Source organism: Balaenoptera acutorostrata, chromosome 17 (assembly GCF_949987535.1).
Source record: "Balaenoptera acutorostrata chromosome 17, mBalAcu1.1, whole genome shotgun sequence".
NCBI lineage: Eukaryota > Metazoa > Chordata > Mammalia > Artiodactyla > Balaenopteridae > Balaenoptera > Balaenoptera acutorostrata.
The window spans coordinates 44630643-44657368 of NC_080080.1; the positions used below are offsets into that span (position 1 = coordinate 44630643).

Genomic DNA, 26726 nt, shown 5'->3' on the forward strand with positions numbered 1-26726 from the left:
GAGGCCTCGAGCTACAGCTACTGAGCCCGAGTGCCACAACTACTGAAGCCTGTGTGCCTAGAGCCCATGCTCCGCAACAAAGAGAAGCCACTGCAACGAGAAGCCTGCACACTGCATCTAAGAGTAGCCCCCGCTCGCCACAACTAGAGGAAGCCCATGCACAGCAATGAAGACCCAACACAGCCATAAATAAAGAAAGAAAGAAAGAAGAAAGAAATATGTCTTCTAGTGAGAGAAATGAGAAATGGGAGAGACTGAGGTCTGGGTGAATTATCTGGATATGAGCAAATAGGGACACAAGGGAAAGGAATAAGAACCCACAATTTTGAATGAAAATATAGTTGTTTGCTAAATTTTCTCTTTCTAACTCACATGCTGAATCCAAAGATGTAGCTTTGGACAGTAAAATAATGAAATACGACATAGTCTTCCTGTGAGAATGCTGTGTTTGTTTCATGAGCAGGTGCTTACCTTTTCACTTCGTGTGAGTGTATCAGTCAATATCTGATTCTGAGTATTGCAGTAATAGCTGCCATTTATTTAGTGTTTGAGTAGTTCTAGACATTGTGTAAGTGCTTCACATTCATATTTTCTCATTTAATCCTCAAAATCACCTACTGAGGCAGTTGCTAGGACCACCCATATCTTAAGGTGAGGAAATAAAGATTCACAGATCAAGGAATTTGCCCAGGTTAGGAGGTGTATCTAGGATTCCTTTCAAGGCCTGCTGATATACAACCCACGCTCCTAGTTACCTGTCTGTACTGTTCCCAATGTGTCATCACCGTATCATAGGCAGCAGGCACTTTACCTGCATATACTAAAACCATAGAATTTTTACAGTTGAAAGAAATCTTAAAGAACCACACCTTCATTTTATAGAAAAAAAATATATATATTAGGCACAGAGTTTTAAATAATCTTTTATTCGGCCAGCCAGTCGGCCAGCAAATATTTACTGAGCATTTACTATGTAGTAAATAAGCCAAACATAGCCCGTGCCTTCCTAGATCCCTGGTGGCCTTTATTTATGTATTTGATGGTGGGTTATTGGTGGGGGGGCGCTAATAGTATAGTATAGTAGCTGAATCAGGAGCATGGGCCCTGAAATCATACTCCTTGGCTTTGAATCCTGTTCACTAGCTACAGGACAATGGGCAAATTGATGAATCTTTTTAAGGCTCACTTTTTCCATCTGTACAATGGTAATATTAATAACATTCACAGCACTGGCCTATTGTGAAAATTAAATGAGTTAACATATGTAAAGCATTTAGCAAGGTACCTGGCGCTTGGTAAATGCTCAATAAATATAATTGCTATTAAGATATTTTGACAGTAATAGTAGTGATATTTCTCCCAAGCAAGGAGGACACACATAAAGTTATTTACAATAAGATGTGTGTTGTGTTATGACAGGGGAAAGAGCAGAGAGCTTTGGAGTGCAGAGAGCCAGACCTTCTAACTCCCAGTTGGTTCAGGGCAGGGTCTAATGTAGAAATGCTATTTTCTTTCTCACCTTCTATGATTTTCTTTTTTTAACTTGATGACTTTCTTTCCTTTGCTGTCCTAAATCCTAGTGTTTTTGACTTACAGCAGTTTGCCATCAAATGTTTATTCAGAGCCAGCTACTAAGCATTTACTTACTAGGCTCTGTGCAGAATGCTGGGGTGGAATAATCAATAGGATGTGGGCCTAGTCTTCTAAGGAATGTATGTGTATGTGTGCATAGTATACACACCTGGACACACACTTGCAAGCACAACAATTGGATGATGCTAAGTTCTCTAATAGATATATGCAAAGTAGAGCCTAAAGAAGGAAGTGATCATCTCTCTCTAATTTGAATGTGGAACAAGGGTAAGGAGGGAAGCCTTCATGGAAAAGGTGGCATTTCTTCTGTGTCTTGAAAGATCACAAGCTTCTTGTTGCCAGAGGACATTTTAAATACAGGGAAGAACATAAAACAGGAATGCTAAGGCATGAACCAGCATGGCTAGAGCTTACAGCATGAGGAAGTATCAGAAGTAGACATCTGTCTTATAGGTTGGAGTGGCAGAAAGGAAAGTAACTGGAGGCTTTTAAGCAGAGGGATCATATTGTTGGGTTGAATGTTCATATCACTTTGGAAGTGATGTAGAAGGTAAATTGAAGAAGATGAAATCTGCAGTCTGCTTGGTGAGATAGGATGATGATTGGCTTCAGTATCAATGAAAAAGAGAAGGAGGCTGGGAGCAGCAGGCTCTAGAGGTACTAACTAGAGAGAACCAAAGGGCTGTAATACATCGGTTGGATGTGGAGCCAGGGACTGGGGAGTCATGGTGTCTAGGATGACTCTGAATTCTTATTTGGACAACTGATCGCCATCAACCAGAATAGTGAATAATTCATCAATAGAGCATTAACTTTCAGGTTTATCTGTTATATGACTGCTGAGATATTCCATAGGGAGCTAGATCACAGGTTTGTTGAGTAGAGATGTGTATACTGGAAATCTTGATTTGAAGTCAGAGGTCATAGCTAAAACCTTTGGAATGGAGGCAAATGTATGGTGTGAAGAGAGAAAAGCCTCGAAAAGAACCCTGGTGACTACCAGGGCATCTGAGAGTCAGGTCTCATTAAAATCAGGGGGGCAAAGAGTTTCATGGAGGGAGTGGTCTATAGTGTGAAATGCTGCAGAGGGACCAGGAGTTAATTGGGAGGGGCTAGATTGCCTTTTGGATTTGGCCATCTGGAAGGAATATATCAATAGTTACCAGTAAACCTCTGTCCCTTTGTTGGAGCTTGTTTGTGGTGCGTTTCAAAGTTGATGGAAGAGACGATGTAGACAGAGCCAGTGAGGTCTACCCTTCAGAAGCCTGCCAGTGGAAGGATGGAGGGAACACCATCTACATGGAGAGAGGGGTTGGTTTGTTCTTGGTGGGAGAGATTTGAGCATGCCTAGGTTCTAGGAAGGAAGAGGTAGAGTCAGACAAGCTCAAGTTAAGGAGAGGGTGGAATGATTGGTAGAGTGAAGCCTCTAGAGACAGAAGTTGCCTCTTCTGAAACTCAAGATTCAGGTGCAGAGAAGCAGGAGTTCTGAGGGTGAGGTTTGCAGGGCTTTATGCCTGATAACCTCACTTTATGTGCTTAAATAGGGCATGAGGTTATCAGAATTTGGCTGGAGGATTGAGGCAAGTCAAATGATGTCTTCAAGATTAATTAATGCACCCTCATTTTTTACTGTCTTTCTTGTCTCATCTTGTCTGGGACTCAACCAGGCTGGACATGCTCAGGCTCATTTAATCTGGAAAGCCTTCTTCATTTTCTCTGTCCCATTCAGCTTTTCCTCTTTGCTTTATCACACCGCCCATCTAACCTTGATCTTAGCATGAACTCATGGTTATTAACCCTCCCTTTGTGTTTCTGGTTCATGACCCCTCCCTGTTTCTTTTCTTACTGGTTTTATAACTAGTTCACATTCTACTGTTGCCCCTTTGAAAGTTAGAATTCTGTCTTTAAAATTTTGTTTTAGCAGGTCTTTTGTAGTAATTCTGTGCCAGGCACTGTGCTGGGGCTGGGATTCTGGGGTGGGAGCCGACTAAACTCCAAGGAAAAGGATGTAAAAGAATTTTGAGTTTTTCAAGTATGTGAAGGAAACAAAGGGGCACAAAAACCTGCTTGAGATTGGATGGCCAGGGAAGGATTGATGCCCTCAGGAGGTGACATTGATGCTGAAAATAGAAAAGGTGAAAATGAGCTGACCATTTGTAGAGGGGAGAAGGAAAATAGTAACTTTCTAGTATTTATCATATTCATAAATAGATGTTCCATAGACATTGGATTATATCCTTCAATATGTAACTGCCTAGAACTGTTTGTGATACTGTCCTGTCCTTCCCACTGATACTTCCTTGGTTCCTGAAGGCCCTATAAAACAGGGATTTCCCCCCCACCCCATGAGTGGCAGGGGAGCTGCCGCTCCCCATTTCTCCATGACCGCCTGAACCATGCCTCCCCACCCCCCGCCTCACCATGGAAAAATTGTTTTCCACAAAACCGGTCCCTGGTGCCAAAAAGGTTGGCGACTGCTGCTATAAAAGACCTATAACAGCTTATCCTTCAAATTAAGGTAGAGAAGGACCATGTTTGTTTGTTAAAGGGTTAGGTGTTACTGAGCACTCAGTAATGTGTTCAGGGTGGGGCAGAAGAGAGGAACAAGATAAATTCCGTCCATTCAATTGCATGGTGTTTCTTTCTGCATTTCCTCTACCCTTCCCCCTGCCCCTCAACTCAGGTAATTCTGAGTCACAAAATGAGGAAAAGTGTGTGTGTGTGCCACTAATTAGTTACTGCCATTATATGATTACTGCAACTTTAGTCCCAGAAGTAGACACTTGGGACAGATCTGAAGCTCTGGACGTTGGGTCTAGGTGGGTGTCACAATTTACTATCTTTAAATTAAGGGTAGGATAAGAGTTACAGATTTCTCGTGGGTGAGGAATAGTGGGAGGTACTGAAAGGAAGATAAACCAAAGAGAAAGGGGAGACACTGAAGATAAACGTCGCTGACTTTATAATTTTGCCTAGAGTCAGGGCAAGTAGACATAAAATATGATCTACCAGGGTAAAAGCTAGTGTTTTCTTGCAAATCTAAGCTCGTACTAGTAAATTATTGTTTTTCAGAGACTGATGATGAAGAGTTGTGAAATGGTTTATTAGTCTCCAGTAACTTTCCTGAGGTATCCTGGGCAGTAATTTTGAGAAGGGAGCGGCACGTAATAATAAGCACTGGTTTGACCCCTCAAAACAGAGATTCCCAGCATCTTTTTCTTGCTGCTGCTCAAGGAATGACAACATTCACAATGAGAGTGGACTTCTGTGCTGGTGTTTGCCCTGTGCCAAAAATTCTACCCCTTTGCTTTTTAAGGAAGTAGTAGTAGTGATATTATCATAGGGGTGATTTTGGATATATCCTAATTTGAGTTATTGTTAGTAACAAGTTAGTAATAATGTGGTGAACCTTGAATGAGAACAGCTTCCTTCGTATTTAGACATTTATTACTTTTGTGATTAATTTATCTGACAAAGAGTATCAAGGAGGTCGTGCTTTTGAAAATGATCTTATATATCTCTTGCAAGCAACATTTTTCATTTGTACATGGAATGCTCTTTGCAGTTGTCCATCAATGTTTGGTTTGACTTCCTCCCATTATAATTCTTCATAAACTCAGAGAAGACATCGCTAGTGCTATATGAAATATAAATGATTCCTAGTAAATGGATGGGAATTTAGACTGTCATCTTAATTTAATAACATATTTACCCACATTTAAAGTATATGTACAGATGAGGCTACATTAAGGACTTAATAACTTGAATTTATTTACATGTCTACTTGAGGCACATCCCTAGAACTTAAGGTGGTGTGTATTGTAAAAATGTGTCATTCAGACTGTAGCCAGATAGAATTTTATAGTTCTTGGTTCCCTGATGGTCTTCCTGAGATTAAAAAATATGCTTGCTTTTGAAGTGTCTTGATATAAGGGAAAATGGACTTACTTAGATACATCTGAATATACATGTGCAGTTATTCTTTGGTAAACAGAACTTGAGCTTCTGTCCTTAGGGAATATTTATTAGCAATAATTAATTAGGGTACCTTCTCTGAATTACTTTATTAATTTAAATAAGGTCATGGGCCTCCATGAAAAATTGTTTTATGCAGAATATTAACTGAGGCAGAATCTATTAAGAAATAGTAAATGTGAAATTAACCCAACTGTGTAGAATTTATAGACTTGATCTTTTTATATATTGACCATACTAAGTCAGAGAAATGTCCATTTAAACACATACCTTCAGTTCTCATGTGGTGTGTAAATATTGTTATATGTAAAGAATTTGCTAATATAATTCATAGGCAGTCCAAACTTGTCTTTGGGAACCCTTGTCTAGACAACTTAGTGAAACTGCTTTAAGTGGAGGGTTCTGTTATGTTGTATGGTGCTCCTTGAACGGTTTATAAAGAATTTGATCATTTATTTGGGGATTTTGCTCTCATGGTGTGCTACTCTACTTCTGGATTCTCCCCTGCTAAGTGATCTGAGGTCTTTTCCTTTCTGTCTGTACTGTGTGTGGACTTCTTTATTACTAAAAGAGCATTTATCCCTTTACTCAATAGACACTGGTGCTAGGCACTGCTAGATGATTGGGATACTGAGGTGAATAAGGCACTTTTTCTACCTTTGTGACATGTTCAAGGGTTTTCCTGTGCTACAGCCCCTGTAGAGAACCCTACTTCCTGACCCCTCCCCTCCCCCTTTTGGTTGTCTTGAATCCCAGTTTTTTGCTCCTTCAAACTGAAGCTGAACAGCCTTGGTAGACTTCCAAATAGAGCGAAGTATGTTTTTCTCTTAATTTTTTTCACATTTAGTTTCATTAGAAAAATCTAGGTGTGCTATATTTTATCTAAATTGATTTTAAGGCCCATGGTTATTTTACAAGTAAAAAAGTGCTCCCAGGAAAAAGTGCTGCCACTAAGCATGCATAATGCTTTGATTCCATGGTTTTAGAGTACTTATCCCAGTTTCAGAGATGATATAAAGAAAAAATAGAGGGGTCTTAGAATTGTTTAAATACAGTGTTAAAACTGAGCAAAAAATTGAAAAGAAAAAGGCTTTTTATAACATGACTGTTTGACAGTATATTTGAAAGCTCTGCCCCATTGTGAACCACTGATTTAAGAGATAGCCACTCTTAATATTTCTGATATAGATCCTTTGTATGCATATCCTTCCAGACTTTTTACCTGTGCACACAAATACAGACACATCCATCCATCTATAACTGTCTTAAAATAGTTGTTTTTTAAAACAGGATCCTGCAAAGCATATATCTTTGTAGTATCTTTCCATGTAAATATACACATCATCATGTTCTACTGTATGGTTCTATTAGAATTTGAATTGCCAAATGTCCATTGTTGGACAACTAGGTTATTTCCAGTCTTCTTCATTATAAACATCTTTGTACACTTGATATTATTTACTTAGGATAATTTTTAAACAGTGGAATTGGTATTATTAAAGGATATATATAATTTAGAGGCAGTTGATACATATTGCCTAATTGTCCTATAGGAAAATTGGTATCATTTTACAAAAGTGTTAAAGTGCCAGTTTGTACTGTAACTAATACTATATTATCATTTTTAAAATTCTGTCAGTCTGTTAGATTAAAGAGTATCTTGTTTTAATAATGTAAAAAAATACTAGTGAGGTTAAATTTTTTTCTCCACAGGGTTATAGGTCATTTATTTTTCTTTTGTGCATTTCCTATTCCTGCTGTTTTACAATCTTTTTTGATGGGCTTTTTGACTTTTAATTATTGATTCAGTGGGACTATTTATATATTAAGGATATCAATTCATTGTTGTCACATAACAAGTATTTGTTCCCTGGGTGTTGCTTGCCTTTTACTTTGTTTATGGTATTTTTTGCTGTACTCAAATTTATTAATAAGTGCCATTATTGGTTCTGCCTTTCTTATCGTTTAGACTCTCTTTTCCAATCCTAAGAGTAAACAAGTAAATACCTATATATTTAGTTTTTTTTTTTTTTTCATTTTTATATTAAAGTTTTATTCATACGGGAAATGAATGACTTTGTATATGAGACAGGGGTTTACTTCATTTTTTCCAAATTGTTGTCTAGTAGTTCCAAAGAGAGTTCATTGAATTGCTTTTATCATTTTCTCACTAATATTAGAAGTCATCTTTACCATATACTGAATTCTTAGCTATATTGTCATTTCTGAGCTTTATATTTTTTCTGCTTTTCAGCTTTTATTTTGCTGAATTATCTGTTTCTATACCAGTAGCACATTGTTCAAATTGTAGTTTTATGGTGCATTTTAACAAATGTTAGACTCAATTTCCTCATTACATTTCATTTCCTGGTTTTCCTAGCTATCTTCATTTTTATTTCAAATTAACTTTTAAAACATTTGTAAAATTCTGGAAACAATTTGTTAGTATTTTAGTTGGGATTGCTTTATATTTAATGATTACAGTATATACCAAAGGGGAGTAGAATGGACATCTTGATAATTTAATTTTTTTAAAATGGCTTAATACAACAAACTATTTAAGGACCTACTGTGTATAAGGTCCTTTTTTAGACATCAGAGATACAGAGTTAAGAAGAGAAGAACCTTCATTCTTTTCCCTGACCAACTTTTATAATTGTAGAAAGATTTTAAATAGATTATATATTGTAGAAGGATTATAAGAAGATTTTGTCAGATTCATATTTTAAAAATATTGCTCTGGAAGCAAAGGGGAGAAGATTTGAGCAGAGAGGGACTAGAGGTAAAGAAAACCATTCAGAGGCTCTGTAGGTTCTGAACCCAGGTCAGAGGTTAACTGAGGGTGGATCCTAAAGGTGTCAACATTTAGAAGTGGAATTGATAGGATACGGGGCATGGATTAGATGTGGAAGGAAGATGGTGCAGAGGGAGGAGGCTTAGGGTGATTGTGGTCTTTCAGCTTGGAGATAGAGATTGAAGTACAGGAGGAGGCACAGATTTCCTCAGGAAGATGGTAGATTTGATTCTAAATACAGCTGTCAATGGGATATCTGGGTAGAGTTGTTAAGCAAGTAGTTAGATAACTCGTCTGGTTCCCAGGAGAGAGCAGAGGGGTTGAAGGCAGTTCAGAAGAGGGGAAGGTGAGACCCTGGCTCATAGGAGGGGCCGGGGTCCGAGAGAACTCAGTGAAACTCCTAGTGACAACTAGAAGAATGACACTACAGGAGAAAAGGAGTAAGAAGTGGCTGGACAGATCGAAGACTGCTGAGAGCTCAAGTAAGATAAAGATTGATTGATATCTTTTGGATTAACCACAAAAAAGTTTGTACCTATGCTGGAGTGGTTGGGTGGAATGGTGTTGGTGGAAGCCCCATTGCAGTGAGGATTAAGTATGAATTTGGGAGACTGGTTCTATTATTATCACCATTGTTTTATTATCTCTATCATCGAATAAATTTTGAAATTCCTTTTAAGGGAACTAAGGAATCCAATTGCTTTGCTCTACTTGTACCTCCAAATCTGTATTTTTAAATAGAAAATGTCTTTATTCACAATTTACTTATACTAGGTTCTTAACAGTGTGATAAATTCTGGGACTGAGTTGATATATGATATTGAAATGATATGCTCCCTGCCATTATGGAGCATTGTCCTGTCTGGTAGGGGGTGTTAGACAACAAGTAATTATACAGTTATTTTTAATAGTTTCTGTAAGCTCTGTAAGCAACAGTTAGATGGTACAATAGAGCTTATAACACAGGGGGTGGGGGGGGGAGGGGGGATCAGGGACACCTTTGAGTAAGTGAATTTGAGCTGAGGTGGGTTTTCTTGGCTAAGTGAAAGGCTGTGAGGTGAGGTGAAACTTGCAACTGATTAAACCAATGAGATGTGAGATAAGAGAGTAGAGGTAAGCAAAGACTAAGTCTATCTACTGTTCTAGGTCACTTAAAGGGTTTTGGATATTATCTTAAGAGTGATGGTAAACCATTGAAACACTTTAAAGTATTTAGAGTAGTAACTTGATCTGATCATTAGAATATAAAATTCTTGAGGGCAGTGATTTTCCTTTGTTTTTATTGCCTTCTCCCTGTTGTATAAAATAGTACCCAGCACTTTGTAGATGGCTCAGATATTTTTGAATAAATGCTGTTATTTAGACGAGTGAATACATTTGTGTTTGACAAGATTATTCCATCTGTTGTATGGTAAACAGATGGCATTATGGGGTGAGGGGTTGTGAAGATTAGCTCCTGAAAAAGTCCCGGTGAAAGATGGTAGTGCCCGAGGATGGTGATGGAGATGGAGAAACACGTTTAGGAGGGAGAGTAATTTGATGGTGGCACCTGTGGGAGGAGAGGAAGATGTTTAGTGTGTTTTATATATGAACAACAGAGTGTTGCAGGGATCCCTCTAAGTCACTATGACTTAACGGAACTTTTTTCCAAATGGTTCTTCCTGTCGTGTTTGGGTTTGCTTTTTCACATTGCCATGCACCTCTAGATTCCTACTTACTCAAGGTTTATCTTATTTTGTTACGAAGCTCTGTGAATTTGACACAGACTTTTCAAATGTCTCCTGAATCTCCCTCCTATTCTCCATTCTTAGGGCCACTTCCATGCTGGATGCTGTATCATTTCTTGCCTACACTCTTGGTATCCGGTCCTCTTGCCTTTCTTACCCTATTTATTCTCTGCTCCACATATACCTATAATATAAAAATGAGTATATAATTCAGCTGCCTAAAAACTCTCTGTGCTTTCCCATTTCCTATTATGTGAAGTCTACACTAACAGTACCGATTGGTTATTTTTAAGAGTACATTCAATTAAATTCAACAAATATTCATTTGAGCTTCTGCTATTTGCTTGTCTGTGATTTAGTCATGGGTACATACTCTGCGCACCTTCATAATTTTCTGCCTAGATTTACTAAGTCTTATCTAGGTAATCATAATTGACTGCAGCTGGATGTGTATGCTACCATTTTTTTCTGCGACAGCTCTCAGAGCTGGCTCTATAGCCTTCTTTGTCATTGGCAAATAAGACAGATCTTGATGGAGTAAAAAATTGTGTGTACTTTGAGATTGTTAAAGGTTTGGATCACTATCTAATGATTTTTTTCACCTTCTGGAATAATCTGCACTTTGGCAGCAGGGGTTTACATAAATGCTTATGTTCAATTTATGGGCCCTTGGTGATGCCTTTGTCTTTCTCTGCTCTTTATGCAAGCAGGAGTTACTTTTCTATGTATTTAAGAGTTGTGGTTTTTTCCTTAGTGTTTTTATCACAGTCTTTCAGCAAACATTCCGCTAGTTGCCTGTGCCAGCCGTTGCAAACTTGTCTTTCTTAAACAAGAGGTTCCTTTTTTCCAAACGAAATCTTAAAATACATTAAATCTTAAAACAGATTAATGTGGAACTATGCTGGTTAAAGTACCATAGTTAACCCCAGGCTGCTTGATATCCCCTTGGTGGCTCCAGGAGCTACCTCCAGGAAGTGGTTATTAGACTCTGAAGCAGAATCACTGGAGTGAAGGTAATAACAGATGGTGGGAGAGATGACATTTCTAAGGAGCTTATACATACAATTAATGCCTGGAGTCTACCAGTATTCATAAGACCCACATTCCTTTCCACACTTTATGACATTTGTAATTGATTTTTCTAACCAGAACCACCATTTGGGTACTAATTAATGTTTATAGTGCTTTCTCTTGGTGGGCTGCAGGTCATCTTTGTCAAAAATGAGAGAACTGGTTTAGACTATGTTGGGCCTCTACTCCATTTAAATGAGTGTGTGCTTTCAGCATGTCTCCTGTCTGCTTACTCATCCTCTGGCCCACTCTGGGTAACCATAGAGTTACTAATATGTCTCTGCCTGTTTTGTCAGAAACTCGCTTTACTTTTTCCCTTGCTTTTACTTTCTTTATTCATTCATTCAACAAATCTTTATCAAGTGCCTACCGTTTCAGGCACTCTTCTAAATGCTGTGGAAGCTGGAGTTAACAAAATAGGTCAAAATTTTCTGCATTTGTGAAGTTGACACTGTGATTGGGGAAACATTCAAAAACAAGATAAATATTTCAAGTACTAGCTACTTAAGTGCTATAGAGGAAGTGAAGGGAAATTCATTGTCCCTATAAGAGATGACACAAGAGATTTTTGAAGTTATTTTTCTAGAAATTGTGATAGATTAGTATGGATTTACCTCATTCTTTTGCCATCTTCCATCTTAACTCACGCTCTTTAAAGGCATGATGTCCTGTTTTAGGCAGTCATCCCTGTTTCTGGACCAGCTGCTGGCTCAGCTGCTGGCCAGCTTCTTCCAGGACTGAACCCTTGGCGTTGTTCTCATTAGCATAGTTATCCCAGTGTTTACTGATTACTTGGACTGAGCATGACTTATTCTCCTGCTTCCTCAGAGCTCACTTATCTTAGTCATTGGGTTTCAAACTTTTATTTTTCCTTTTACCCATCAAATGAAATCATATGCAGAAGCTCAACCTATAAAACAAGTGAAACATCTGAATGGGAATGGGAGGTGTTTAGGATGAGGTCAAAGGCACTCCTTCCCCCATCCCCACACTTTCAGGCTGCGTGGACACTTCCATGGATTCCTCCCACGGAGCTTTTGTTTCTAAGTGTAGCATTTCAGAGCCATTATTTGATTACGGCGTTGTCCTTTTGTGATGACAGAAATACTCTATAACTGAGCTTTCTAGTATGGTAGCCATGTCACCACGGCTGTTGAGCACTTGAATGGTGGCTAGTGTGACTGAGGATCTAAATTTTTAATTTTATTTAGTTTTAATTAATTAAAATTTAAATGGTCATATGTGGCTAGTACAGTAGTTTTGGAAGGTGCAGTTCTAGTATAATGCTGTCTCTAGGTTTAATATTTACTGAATGTTTCTTTATTTCAGTTTTCCAGATCTTGTATAAAATAATATTAGTTTTAGATGATAATGAACTCTGAGACGACCTGGAGTAAGTTCTAGCTTGTAACCTCGAACAAATTATCCACCCTCTCTGGTCCTCAGTTCCTTTATATAAGATGGTCAAATTTGTAGTACCTTTCATAGTGAGATTTTAAAGTGAGATAAAGCATGCAGGGCATTTGGTGTAGTGCCTAACGCCTGATTTTAGGTGATTTATACTAAGGGTTTTTGTGGGTTTTTTTTTTTTTCCTTGTAAAAATAAAACATGTTCATTGCATAACTTTAAATAAAAGAAAGATAACAGAAACTAAAAATAATCTATAATCCTACCATCCATACACAAGCAACAGGAAAACTTTGAAATGTGGAAAAAATTGGTTTTGGTTCATAATATGTTTTTTTTTTTCTTTGTTTTGAATGTACATATGTATGATGTATGACTACGCTGATACTATTATTGTAAAAAAGGGAGCTTTTGGAGGCTATGCCATACGTGTATAAATTGCCTTACAAATCTCCTTTTCTAATATAAAAGGTTTTAGGAAATATATTGTGATTGCTGAAAGGCATTTTAAAACTGGTGAACTCAATAATCCAATTCAAAGATTTATATTTGGTTACTTAATGTAGAAATTCCTTTTAGGATTTTTTTAAGGATGGAAAAAAGATGTAGATGATTGTATCTTAAGTTAAATCTGTCATGTCTCTTGAAAGTTCTAGTGTTTCAAAATTGTGACGAAAGGCATGCCTTATTGTTACCTGAAAACTGGGTTCCCCTCTTGGTGGGTGTTGCAAAAGACACAACCAAGCCAAAGATCGGGAAAAGGAAGGATTTATTACTTGCACCAAGTAAGGAGAACACTGGAGATCCTTCCCAAAGCAGTGTCTCCCCAACAGCAAAACTGGGGGAGTTTTAAGCTACATGCATATTCATGATGGGGCTTGAGCAGAGGAGAATTCTACATAGAATTGGGGCAAAGGGTGACAGAATCTAAGCTTTAGTTGATTGAAGTCACGAGGGTCAGAAAAGGTCAACATCATCTTTCTTTAGGTTCTGGGGTCTTACCTTACCATCCTCCACCTGGATGGAGGCCTTAGTTCCTGTAAGACAACTCCAAGATATGTATAAGATGGTTATGTATATCCCTTGAGGAGAAACTAGGACTCTGATTTATTGCTGAACTATTGTTTCTTGACTGCTTTTTCCTCTGTTCCTGCATTCCTTTGTTCCCTTAAAATCATTAATTACTGAGACCTATTCAAGGACAAGCATTGTGGCCAGGCTTAGATCACAAAATGGTTTAGGCCTAAAATGGCTTCTCTTATGTCAAAAAGCTATATCTGGTTCTTTTTCTCCAAGGACACCCTACCCCATCTGCCTACATTATGACATTATAGCAATATATATTCATTTAAAATATTAAATGTATTGAGAACCTTCTATGTGTCAAGCATTGTGCCAAGTGCTGGGGCTATAACAACAAACCATATGTCATAATTTCCCTTAAGTAGATCATGAACTAGTGGGAGAGACTGACGTTGGTTCTAAGTACAGTGTGATCAGTGCCATAAGAGGAACTAGAGAGTGAAATAGGGAAATGTGGGGGAGTTTGGGACAGCCTGAGATGGGAGGGTTGTTGTTTCTGGCTGAAGTGACACCCAAATGGAGTTTTAAAGGAATGATGGACTTAACCAGGCAGTGGTGGGGTGAAGAGTATTTCAGGAAAGGGATGCAATGCAGTGGAACCCTGTGTGACCCAGGGGCATTTGGAGAGCCATAGTAGTTCAGTAAAGAGTTACTGAATGGATGGGGGTGGATGGGAACCAGATGAGTCACAAAGGTCTTTCTATGCCCTACTAAGACACAAGGACTTTATGCTTAGCATTATGAAAGGTCTTTGGAGAATGGATCAGAGATGAATAGTCAGATCCGGGAGTCCATTCAATGGATTGTTGATTAGGCCAGGTGAGAGATGATGGATGATGAGGGTTTGAATTCAGGCTGTTGAAATGAGTAGCATTCTAGATATTTGGTTCTAGAACTTGGAAAGGATATTAGGGCTAGAGTTATAGGTACAAGTTATCTGCATAATGGCCATGGTGTAACTATCCTAGCACCAATGAAGTCACTAAGGAAAAGGTATAGAGTGAAACTTTGAAGAAGAACACTGGGGGAAAATAACAGTAATTATCACAGAGGTGAAGAAGGGTGAACCCATAAAAGAGACTGAGAAGGAGCACCCAGGAAGGCCTAAGAAACATGAGGAGAGTGTTAGAATAGTGGTATCCTGGGGACAATATGTTTCAGGAAGGAGGAAGTCCTGAATAGTGTCAGCTGCTACAAAGATGCCAGATAAAGGATACAAGTGTTTCTTGGATTACTAATGAAGAAACAATTTAGAAGAGTTTCAGTGGGAATTAAGAGACTACATCGATGCTACATTCCAGGGTTATTTTAGTCAGGATTCTTTGGTTTTGCGTGAAAAGTCAACTCAAATTAGGTTTTAGGCAAAGTAGGGACTGATTGACTAGGATTGTTTGGAAGACCCAAATTGTAGGAATTTTAGAGATGCAGCTGGTGCCTAGGATCCAGCAGAATGAAGAACTTTACTACACAGCACTATAAGGATGATCTCTTGCCACTTCTTTGTTTCTTTCTGTCTGTTAGCTGCCTTCTTTTTCAACACAGGCCTGCTCTCTGGACATGGAGGGCAGTAGACAGTGTGGTTTTCCTTGGGAAACAGTCCTTGAGATTGTTTTCCTTTCCTGAGATTGCCCATCTTGGACTAAGCGCTGTGCCTGGACCAGCCACTGGTATCTTGGGTACAAGGTCACGAAAGAACATGGTGGTTCCCAAGGTAGTTATGAGATTAGAGGGCATGGCAAGTCCCTGTACTGGGAGGGAAACTTTCTAGGCATAAAGTCTTACAGGTATCCCCTCCAAGTACAGGTAAGGTGGAATGGGAAATAAGGAAAGTGAGTGTAGATTACTCTTTCAAGAACCTGAGCTGTGAAAGTGAGTGTTTTGATGATAACTAAACAGGGAAATTTGGACATTTTGTAGGGTATTTTGTAACCAACTCATTGATGGAGATTTAGTAATGAGGATTGAAAATGTATTTGAAAACTAGAGGTAGATATTAATTTCAATGTTTATGGGAAAAAATTTCTGTGCAGACATATTCTTGTGGACATAGAAATTTATGTGGACAGAGGAAATCTAGTGGTCACTTTATTGTCAGATATATTTTCTCTGGGTAGTCTCCTTTATGTTTGAGATGATCATAAGCCATATCTGGAAAAAGAAACCAGAGAATATTAGAGTTTGCAAAAGATCCTTGAGGTCACGTATTCCAGGATGCTTAGTTTTATAAATAAGAAAAGCAGACTCCAAAGAAGTGAAGGAATCACTTATAGATACAGTAGTGCCTATCAGAAGAAGAAGGGCTATTTTCTTCTTGGGTCTCTGTTTAGAGAGTGAGGAATTCTTTCCTAGAACCTTTTCCATAGGCCTCATTCATGACCCATTGTCCAGAATTGGAGCACAACACTCACCTCTGAAACCTGTTGCTGATAAGGGGAATGTGATAACCTGATTAATGTAAAACAAGGAGACTCTGGCCCCCCAAATTTTGTACCCGAACAAAATTAGAGCTCTTCAGCAGGAAGACAGGGATGAGGGCTGTTGAGTAGGCACTCAACTGTATCTGTGACATAAGCTAAGCTGAAGAGCATATATTTCATTCTGTGGTCAGTGGGACACTCCCAAAGGTTTTAAATCAGGGAGTAGGTCAGATCAGATTTGTATTTCAGATATAGCAATCTTCATATAACACCTGTGGTAAGACGTGAGGTAACAGGTCATTCTTACACTTGCCTGAAACCACATAATAAGTGGGTTGCACAGTTGAACTGAATTTTGGATTTTCAGTATCTTTTCATATTACCTGTACTCTATTTCCTCATATATTTATATGCTGTTGATGGTTCTGTGTTTGTCTTTTGCCATGAAATTAGGGTTGCCATCTTTGAACTGGCTATAACATAGGGAATGGATTTGTAAAAATTAGGAATGTAACCATGCTTCTAGTGAAAACCATGGTTGTGTTTATTTTTTAAATGTCTTCCTAAGGAGGCAGTTAAAAAAATTGCTATCAAGTTGCTTACTGTTTTCACTGGTTGGGGTGTTAGAGTGTATAATACACCTTCACATATACAGCTATTGTACAGATGGGCTGTGATAAATGCTAAAAGAGAGGCAGAGGAAACCTGATGTGGTTGACACCTGGGGCAACTGGGAAAAGCTGTAAGAGGATGTGGAATCTATAATGGGCAGTGAATAATGTATAAGATGGGACAGGTTCTTCTAGATAAAGGAAACAACAGCATGATAAAGAAAGGCAGAAAAGCCAAGGAGTAATGTCAGGGTGCCCTATATAGACAGCATAGAATTGGGGAAAGACACTGGAAATAAACCCATAAATGGATCATGAAGAGGAAGGTCAAAGAGAACGGAGCTCACACGTGTTGGTACCTAATATGAGTAGGCGCTGTGGTGGGGTCCTGATGAGGTAGAGGATTGTATCCCCATTCCTATGAGGGACTGAGGGTCAGGGTAACTCACTTGCCTGAGGGCCCATTACTGATGGTCAGGAGTCTACATTTGCAACCAAGTCTGACTTGACTTGGAAGTTCTCCTGTTACTGCTAAATATCCTTCCCACTGTATCAGTACATCCAGCTTAAAATATTAGCATTTGACTTTTATTCTTAGGCATTGTTGAAGGGTTCTGAGCAGGAATGAATGTTACCAGAGGTGTTTTTCAGGGAAATGAGGTGGTGGTGGTGTGGAGGCTGGATGGCTACCTTTCCAATCTGCAGACAGTTGCCTGTAACATCTCACACCCAATCACTGGAGTCACTAAATGACTCAATTGTCAGAACTGTATTTGCTAAATTTTCCAGAGAAATAAAAATCAAATTCTGTACCAGTTTTGTTCCTCCTGCCTTTCCATTAATAGTACCGTGGTTCCACTTGGGCTTAATCCTCTTTAGTGCATACCTTCTAGCTTTTGTAACTAACACTTATTCACATAAGACTAACTCTGGACTAACTACTAATTGACCAAAAAGTTCCTCAACCCATAACACCTATGAAACCAAGATATTTCTTCTATTATAATTGACATGATGAACTCTGATAGAAAATGTCGTGCCATTCATTTTACCAATACTGAAATCTTTTTACACCAATCATCTCTAGAATGGTATGTAAACAAGGGAAATGTAGAATGTCTATGCTTCATACCTTAAAAACACATCTGGAACTATTTGAACTAACTAAAAGTAAAATAAGTGCCATGGCAGATTATGCCATACCTTTTCACATAAAACAACAACAACAAAAAGGGAAATGGAAAACATACCACTTCTAGAAGGCCCTGACATCGAATTGGATATTGAAATGGTATCGGTAATGTATTTATATATGCCACATTTTCTTCCATGCATCAGCCGTCTTTGGTACATATGTGTTGGATATTTGCTATGGGAGTTGAAAACTTACCACATAGGGAAGATCTTGTTTAGAAGTGGTGTGAATCATTAAGGTAGAAGTAAAGTCAGTTCTTTTAAAACACATAATTCCCTGATCTGATAATTTTTTTCTTTCTTTCTTTTTTCATTTTGTGTCAGTCTTTCAATAAATGTCAGCTTTCCCCTACAGCAACTAAAAATAGAGATTACATGCAAGAACGGTATAATTTTCATGAACTTAAAAAATTACATGAGAAATATTATAACTTAATATTGGTTTTACTATATCCTCTAATTTGAAATGGAGTGAAATGCTTCTATGCTTGAATCATAGCTCTTTTGCTGTTTGCTATAGAAGTTTGAAGAATATATATTTCAAAAAAAATTTTTTTTTTTAATAATCCAAAACAAATGCAACAGAACGCAGCATACTTGAAACACATTTTCTGAATTTATCTTAAATCTCTCTACTCCAGAGCGTTTTTGTGTGTGTATGGCTTAGGCTTGGCTGGTTATTTCATCATCTATTTCAATCCTGGATTGATTGCACTGAACAGCACAGAATGAGTTACATATGGTCCCACTTTGTCTAAGTTTGTAGGACCTCTGGGTTGGAACTCCATTTCATCAGAGTGAAGCTAGCCATCACAGAAATGTGGCTAATGTCAAAATCTTAAATATATACACGTATACATGTATTCCAGAGAGAATGTGTGTATTCCTGTTAGAAGTAGTGGTGTTTTGCTATTCACTGGCTCAGTGATTATTGCTCCTAAAATACTGACAACATCTCAGGAATTTTAAAAAGTTGTTCATCTACGTTTTATAATAATTGTTGTTGGTATTATTATTATTAAATTCTGGATAGGAATCATGTTACACAAGTGGACAAAGATAGGTATTCAAAAGGTATTCAAATTAAAATTATGAATGTATCAAAAATCTTTCTAAAATTGGGCAGAGGAAGACAGAAATACAAACTTTATCTTAAAAGAGTCTGAAGAGGAAACTCACTGTCAACTTTATGGTTTATTATTCCCTTTTTCCATAGTGTGGGCTATTGGAAAAAGAGTAATGAAAAGCGTGTTTAAGATACATTTCCAAGTTTAGGTATTGCTCAAGAATTGCATCAAGTAAGGTAGGGCCTGTGCCCACCAAGGCTCAGCTTTTAGCGGTGGTGAAACTGTCCAGGGTAACTTTCTCCCTTTCCAGGCTCTTTTCTCCCTGCTTTTTGGTCTGTTCCCTCTTTCTCACCCTTTCCTTCTATTGCTCGATATACTTATTATTTCTTTCTCTGTTATTCCCACTTCCCCTTCCCCCTCCTGCTCTTCCTTTCTCTCTCTGTGCAACCACGTGCTTCAAATCTGTGGGTCTGGACTGCCTTCACTAACAGCTCCATGTGAGTGTTAGCAGAATGAAAACCAGATGGACCAGCAGTTCCCACTGTTATCTCCCAGCTGACTCTGGCAAGCCTCTCTTTATCCCTCCTTCCTTGGCATGAGGGAAATATTTGCCTTTATTTAGGGAGACTTGTATTTGCTGCTATACCTCTTCCCTCAGCTGCAACACAAGTGGAAAGCTATTTATTCCCTTGTTGCTGAGGTTGGTTGAGGTGAGTAAACGGTGCAATGAATTTTACTATCAAAGAAGTGGTTTTAAACCTGCCTAACTTCTGCATTTCTCTACAACAAGTTATTCACTGGTACTCGTTAAATGTTCTGGAATAGCAATATGAGGTCAAAATTTTAACAATACGATAAAGGTAGAGATGCTCTCCATGTGTCTTCACAATCATCTCACTCAGAACACTTATTCACTATAGGGACAGTCATTGTTATTCAGCCAGCAGTAGAGACTAAGAAATAGAGACCCTGATACTGTTCACTGGATCATCATTCACAGTGCTCTTAATAGAATATTATTTTCATTCTTCCCTAATACGGTGTCAACGCTATTTCCACTTTCAAAAATTGTGTTCTATTGCAACCCAAGTCTTATGAAATTGCTTTGAATAAAGGTAAGGTAGATTTGGAATTGTCATAGTAGTAATTTGGGCTTTTCATTTTAATAATTGACAAGTAATTTGAGAGTTTTTCACTATGGTGATCATAATGTTTTAAGAGACCCATTCTTTATTAATAGTCTATGTTACATTACTTTTCAAAAACTCCAAATGGGAGATACCTGTGCCTAAGGCCGCAAGAGGCGCCTCAGATATTTTTGGGGGGTGTGTGTGCATGTGTACACATGTTTGTAGAAAATTGGATCTAAAAAAAAAAAATGAAAACTTTTTTTTTTTTTTAACTGGAGATCTGTTTCTTTGAGTAGATCAGATTGAGAAAAAAGTTTAAAATTCCAAGGGAAAAGTATACTTAGTATAAAACAGTCCTGAAGTGCAAATGTTCATTATTGGGTAATTAGGAAATTTCTCCCTGTCACATACTCATGAAAAAATATTAGAAAGGAAAAACTGATGAACTCATAAAAGTGCTAACAAAAGATCAAGATGAAAAAAAAGAAATTAATTACATGGGACTGAGTGAACTGATGAGGATGAGTATAATTTTTGTGACTTTCTGTCTGAATTAAAAAAAAAACAAAAATCCCACAAGGACTCAGAGGAAAAGAATATACAAATCAATTTTCACTGCAAAGTAAAGGAGCTGTTACAGTGGAGGATTACTGGACTGAATGTCAATGTTATGACATAGTATAAGTGTGTTTCATGTGTGGTAATTGCAATCATTGTTGCTTTTGTTGTGGTCATCCATGTACAATGCTTGGTGTCAGTCTATCTATCTCTTGTAAAAATAAAATACAGTGTGTGTGTGTGGAAAAAAAAAATATATTAGAAAGGTCTTTAGTTCTGAGTTTGGGACTTTTCCATTCTTACTCTGCCTGAGATTATTAATTGAAGTATTGGTTTGATATGTTTTATTTTATTGTTTAAATTTATTTATTTATTTATTTATGGCTGCGTTGGGTCTTCATTGCTGCACACGGGCTTTTCTCTAGTTGCAGCGAGTGGGGGCTACTCTTTGCTGCGGTGCACGGACTTCTCAGGTTTCATATTTTTTAAATGGTGTATCATAAACTCACAAGTTCTAAGTCAATAATAACTTCACTTCGTTTTGTGACATTTATGTAGTGGTGATTTTTCAAACAGGTCAGAAAAAAAATTGAAGTGAGAGGTTATGTCTGGGAGACATAGCCTGCTTCATCTGTTAGGCTAGAAAACTAAGCATGGAAAGGGGATGGTAGGTATTACAAAAAAGTCATTGCAAAACACCAGCTTCTAACAGTATCCCACCTGCATAACAGAGCCTCAGATTTGTGTTATTTCTGAGCTGTCCGAGGGGTTCATTACCATCCCACTTCCTCATCTATTTTTTACCTCTTGCTAATGTTGGCTTCAGCTTCAAGCGAAGTTGTGCTGTTGCATATAACACTACCAAGGTAGCATCTGCCCAAGCCAGAAATAACAATAGGATGTAAAATTACCCAGTTAGAAATGAGGTCCTGCCATCTGTGCTACACCTTCTTAAGTGGGGTTTGGATGATAAAGTCTTGATTTAAGCTTCAGTAGATAAGCCTATTTTATCGATAGAAGATGTTGGATTTCTTACCTCGCTTGTAAAAAAGATGAACCTCTCATAAAACTGAGGTACGAAAAAAACCCTAAGGTGCTTAAGGAGTAAAATAACATGATCATGGTGGCATCCTCCAGATCGGACTGAGAAGCACTCCACGATGCCAGACTCACCTGTGGATGTGAAGACCCCGTCTAGGCTGACTCCTCCCACGATGCCACCTCCCCCAACAACTCAAGGAGCTCCCAGAACCAGTTCATTTACACCAACAACGTGTAAGTAGGCATTTCTGCATTTGCTGTTTCCTTTTTCAAGTTCAAATTAAATTTTTTTCTGCAAATAAAAATTAAGGGACAGTAAGATCCAGCATCAATGTATTATGCAGAAATGAAGCCCCACCCCACACACACAAATAATTTGTTTGCCAGTGAGTAGGTATTGAGCACAGAATTATCATATCTTGGGTGTAATTTGTATGACTGCCAGTATTTGCCTGCCTTTTCATTATTGTTTCAAAGTTGTAGTCTTCTGTGATTTCAGCGAATGAAGAACACTGCCTTTGGTCTGTAACTCATCATTACCACGGTAACTTCTCCTTTGACTTAATGAGGAGCTCCTTATTTTAGTTTGTTCATTTTGACTTGGAACATGTTAATATGCTATAATTATTTCCAGGTTACTTCTGATCTTCTAATACCACTTTCTTCTATTATTTACAAATAATGTTAAAATCTAACATTCTTAAGTTAAAAGAGGGATCATTCTATGCAACAGTTGCCTACAGAAAACTTTCTGAAATAAGGAGCATCTTTCTTGGCTTGAACTTGTCAGACATTTATTAAATATTCCATTTCAGCTTGGCTCAAGACTTGTGTTCTGAATCAGTGGAGTGTATTGCTTTTTGTGTCATCCAAGGAAAGGACAGAATATTCTGATAGAATAGCAACTTCCCTTTTTTCTCTATATTTTAATAGGAATAGCAGATAGCTTTGTTTTCATCAATCTGAAAGTCCTGGTTAAAATATCATCAAAAGATATGTGAAACTAATAAATGCTGTTGGTTGCAGATAATACTATTTACAGACTGTTTGCCCTGAAATCTGTATATGAATGAAAAACAACTAATAGGCAAAAATAGATCCTTGGGATTATAAGGGTTCAGCAAAATACACATCCAGGCTATTTATGTAGTGTTGCGCTGCCTTTTATAAGACCTTTCCAAACATGTAAGGAGCAGGGGCCTGCAACAGTGCCAAGTTGTAACCCTGTCATCTTGTATTTGGTTTGTTGTTACCCAAAGCCACAGTGATAGGCATATGCCTCCTGTGAGAGGTCCTAGTGAGATGTCATTTCTTGACAGGTTGCTTTGGTACTCATTTGGGACGAGACCATTTTATTTTCTTGAAACTTTTAAGAATAATAAGGTGCTTAAAACATCTTCAAACTATTGTTGGAGGTAGTTTATCAAAATTATATTTAAAAGATGGATTTGATAAAGATCTAACATGATAAAGTCAACATTTCTTTGGTGAGAAATGTGCAAAATTTTCTAGCCTAGTTCTTATGGATTATCACCTTGACGTTCAAATAAATTTTATCAAATGAATTTACGAAGTTACCACCAATCCATGCTGTTAGTTGGACTGAGATGTCCCCTTTCGATTTCTAGAAATAACTCTTTGATAATTACCATATGCATTTTGGCTTCTTACATAAAATTGGTGTTTTCCTTAAAGAAGTGGTTAAGAAATATGAGGGGGAGAAAATAGCCTTCTAATTGGGTGGTATAAGGTTAAAACTTGAAAGTCGTATTTCTATAAACACAGCTGTCAGTTGTGTGTACAAAACATGATTAAAAATGTCCAGTGATAAATTTAGTCTCCACCAAATGTCCATTTTCTCTAGGGGAGCAGTTTAGAAAGGAATAGTTCTGTTATATTGATGTAAGCCTGGCACAAAAGGCTGACATCCAAAATGCTGTTTGTTCTGTGTTTGCATATGTGTGCATGGGAGGCAGGGCTGTCCCTGTGCTCCAGCCGGCTCCCATTTCTTATCAGCTTCTGTGCAGGATATCCTCATGCGGTGTGAGGAGTCCACCCATTTAGTTATGGAGTACCTGAGCCTCTGGTAATCCTGTGAAGTCAAAGCATTTTACCAAAAAGGCCCAACAGCTTTTAAATTACCAACTTCACTAGATTGGAAGGGAAGGATACTTAATTGTAATTTCCTTGTGCATGTTCTCTGTAAGTTTATTTTTTCTTTCTGATTTTGTGCCCTCTGACAGTAACTAATGGCACGAGCCATTCACCCACAGCCTTGAATGGCGCCCCCTCACCGCCCAATGGCTTTAGCAACGGGCCTTCCTCTTCTTCCTCTTCTTCTCTGGCTAATCAACAGCTGCCCCCAGCCTGTGGCGCCAGGCAGCTCAGCAAGCTGAAACGGTTCCTCACTACCTTGCAGCAGTTTGGCAATGACATTTCACCGGAAATAGGAGAGAGAGTCCGCACCCTCGTACTAGGACTGGTGGTAAGCAAACGGAAATCGGCCCAGTTTGGGTTAAGGGAAAGTGTGGGGGAGATTCAAAATACAGATTCCATTCTCACAGGTATTTTGTTTCTACACCTGGAGATTGCATGCAAGTCTGATAATTCTGTAGTAACAAGGGTTTCAGTTCTGCATTATGTATTGACCCCACCATGATTTCTTTTCCTATTGATATTTAGCTAATGAAGATGTGGTTATACAAATTTATCATTATCTTGGCCATAAAGTTGTGTGTGCATAAAATTTAATAAGTATATCCTCCTGGCATGGCTAGTGTCTTTTCAACAATGACAGAATATTTTTGTTATGTTAATGGTTTGCTTAATGTAATTGGGTGCTTATTTTAACTTAGTTGCTTTGGGGGGGTTTTATTATCAGCCTAGATGAGCAAGAATTTATAACAAGTAACACATTATTCTTTTATGTTTTCATTTTTAAGGCTAATAGCATTGAATTTTTTGTGTGTGGTAAAATACACGACATAAAATTTACCATTTTAACCATTTCTGAGTGTACAGTTCAGTGGCATTAAGTACATCCACATTGTTGTATAACCATCACTACTATCCATTTCCAGAACTTTTTCATCACCCCAAACTGAAACTACCCATAAAACAATAATACCCTGATTTCTTCATCCCTTAACCCCTTATAACCATTCATTGTTTAAAACAAAACAAAACAAAACAGTTTTTTGCTATAGGTAGAATCACACAGACCATTAGTTTGAGAACAGAAGTGTTGATTTTGGCACGTTATATTACAGTCTGTACATTGTCACACTGGAAATTAGAACATATTTCCTTTTCTTGCATTCTAAATCACTTTTACATGTCCTGTGATTTTCTTTATGAATAGAGGATTTTCATTTAGGAAGGTGATTTTCCCATAGCTAACTGAGTCATAGAGAAGCTCTGAGTCACATATTCAGGCCTTTTATCATCCAGGCTTACAATGGAACTGAAATTCATACGATAGGCAGCAGTTTCCTTTTTCTCGATATAATCATTTATTTTTACTACATGGACTTATCATGGGCAAAGCCATAGCAGTTGTGTTTTACAAAAGAAGTCCTAGAAGTAAAAGTCTGGGTGAGAGTTTAGTGCAGTAGACATGCTTCAGATCATAGCATCTCACATTTGACAGAGATTTTGCAATTCAATTTTTAACCCTTACCTCCCTCTCCCCCACACTTTAAGAACAAGAAGCTTTCACATTTCCCATAATCCATCAGCTTCCTCTGACAAATTTGTATTCCTCTGGAATACAAATCACCTTGTATTCCTCTGACAGGAAGGTGATTTTGGCATAGTGTGTCAGCGTACTGCAGTTACTTTTGTCAGTCACTTATCTTTTCCTTTTTATTTGTTCTTGAGTTTTGCATAAAGTGTTTTTGACACATAAATAGGTTACATCATAGAACCACAAAGTAAATCCAAAGCAGTAATTGTATCAAGTGAGTGATGAAATGTTGTTACTAGTAAAAAATGTTTATTTTAAAACTGCTTTATAAATTTGATATGTTCTTTAACTGTGGTTTCTATAACTTCATATATAGAAAAATTTGATAGCTTTAAGTAGATTTTTCCCATATATTAAGTGGAATACTTTTGAGGGCAATACTTTTTTAAGATTTTATTTATCTAAAAACTTTATAAAGATAAGTTGGGGAAAACATTAATTAATAGTGCTAGGCATATATTCAGCAGGCAGTGAACATTTGTCAAAAGATGAATGAATAGAGAATGAATTTTGTTTTGAGCATTTGACTGCAAGCTTTTACACATGTCATTTTATTTATACACATTTTACGTGTGGGGAAACTGAGGCTTATAGAAGAAAAATATTCTAGGCCACCCTATTGGTAGTGACAGGCCTATGATTTGAACTCAGGTAGTAATCGTCATGAATCACATTATGCTGTTATTTAGATGGAGTTAAGAAAAGTGTTAATAAGAACTGTTTTCATGTGCAAAACACAACTGGTATGGCTTTAGAAAATGGAGCCAGAGGAACGAAATGAAAGATTAAAAAATGGACTCTCTGACCCTTATTGTTACAGATAGGAAGTTAGTGTTTATTCATAGTTTCAAGGGAAGATGTTTCAAGTTTGGGGGTATAACAAACTTAGAACTTGGTGCCCCCATACTTTATCATAAAAGGAAAAGGAACTTGCATTAAAAAGTAGATGGAGCAATATTCTAAAGTTGTTAGGTCACAAATACCCCAAGTTTGTCAGGTGTGAGGAAAATGGACGGGTTGGAAAATTTAACACTGAAGTTTACAGTTGTGATTCTGCATAGGGACTAAGGAAAATGAACCAAATGTTGAGTCAATATGGTTAACTGACTCAGCACATTTATAGTATGTTGGTTGTCTATTAAATAGATGCTTTTATCAATGCACATTGCCCATTGTAGTATACAAACCCTGTGTATTGAGGGCTTGTTTTTATGGGGTAGGTTAGGAGTGAATTCAACTCATTATGTGTAGTCTCTTTTGGGTTGAACAATACACATTGCCTCTAGGATAAATGGATTATCTTTGATAACTG

At 37.7% G+C, this 26726-nt stretch overlaps 1 protein-coding gene across 1 annotated transcript in view; it reads left to right on the top strand.

The window, feature by feature from the left end:
• RUNX1T1 (RUNX1 partner transcriptional co-repressor 1) overlaps positions 1-26726 on the top strand; it is a 130312-nt gene that overhangs the window by 51572 nt on the left and 52014 nt on the right. The window contains 2 exon segments of the mRNA XM_007177490.3: positions 21766-21903; positions 23913-24154. Of these exon segments, the coding sequence (XP_007177552.1) occupies positions 21766-21903; positions 23913-24154 (380 nt within the window).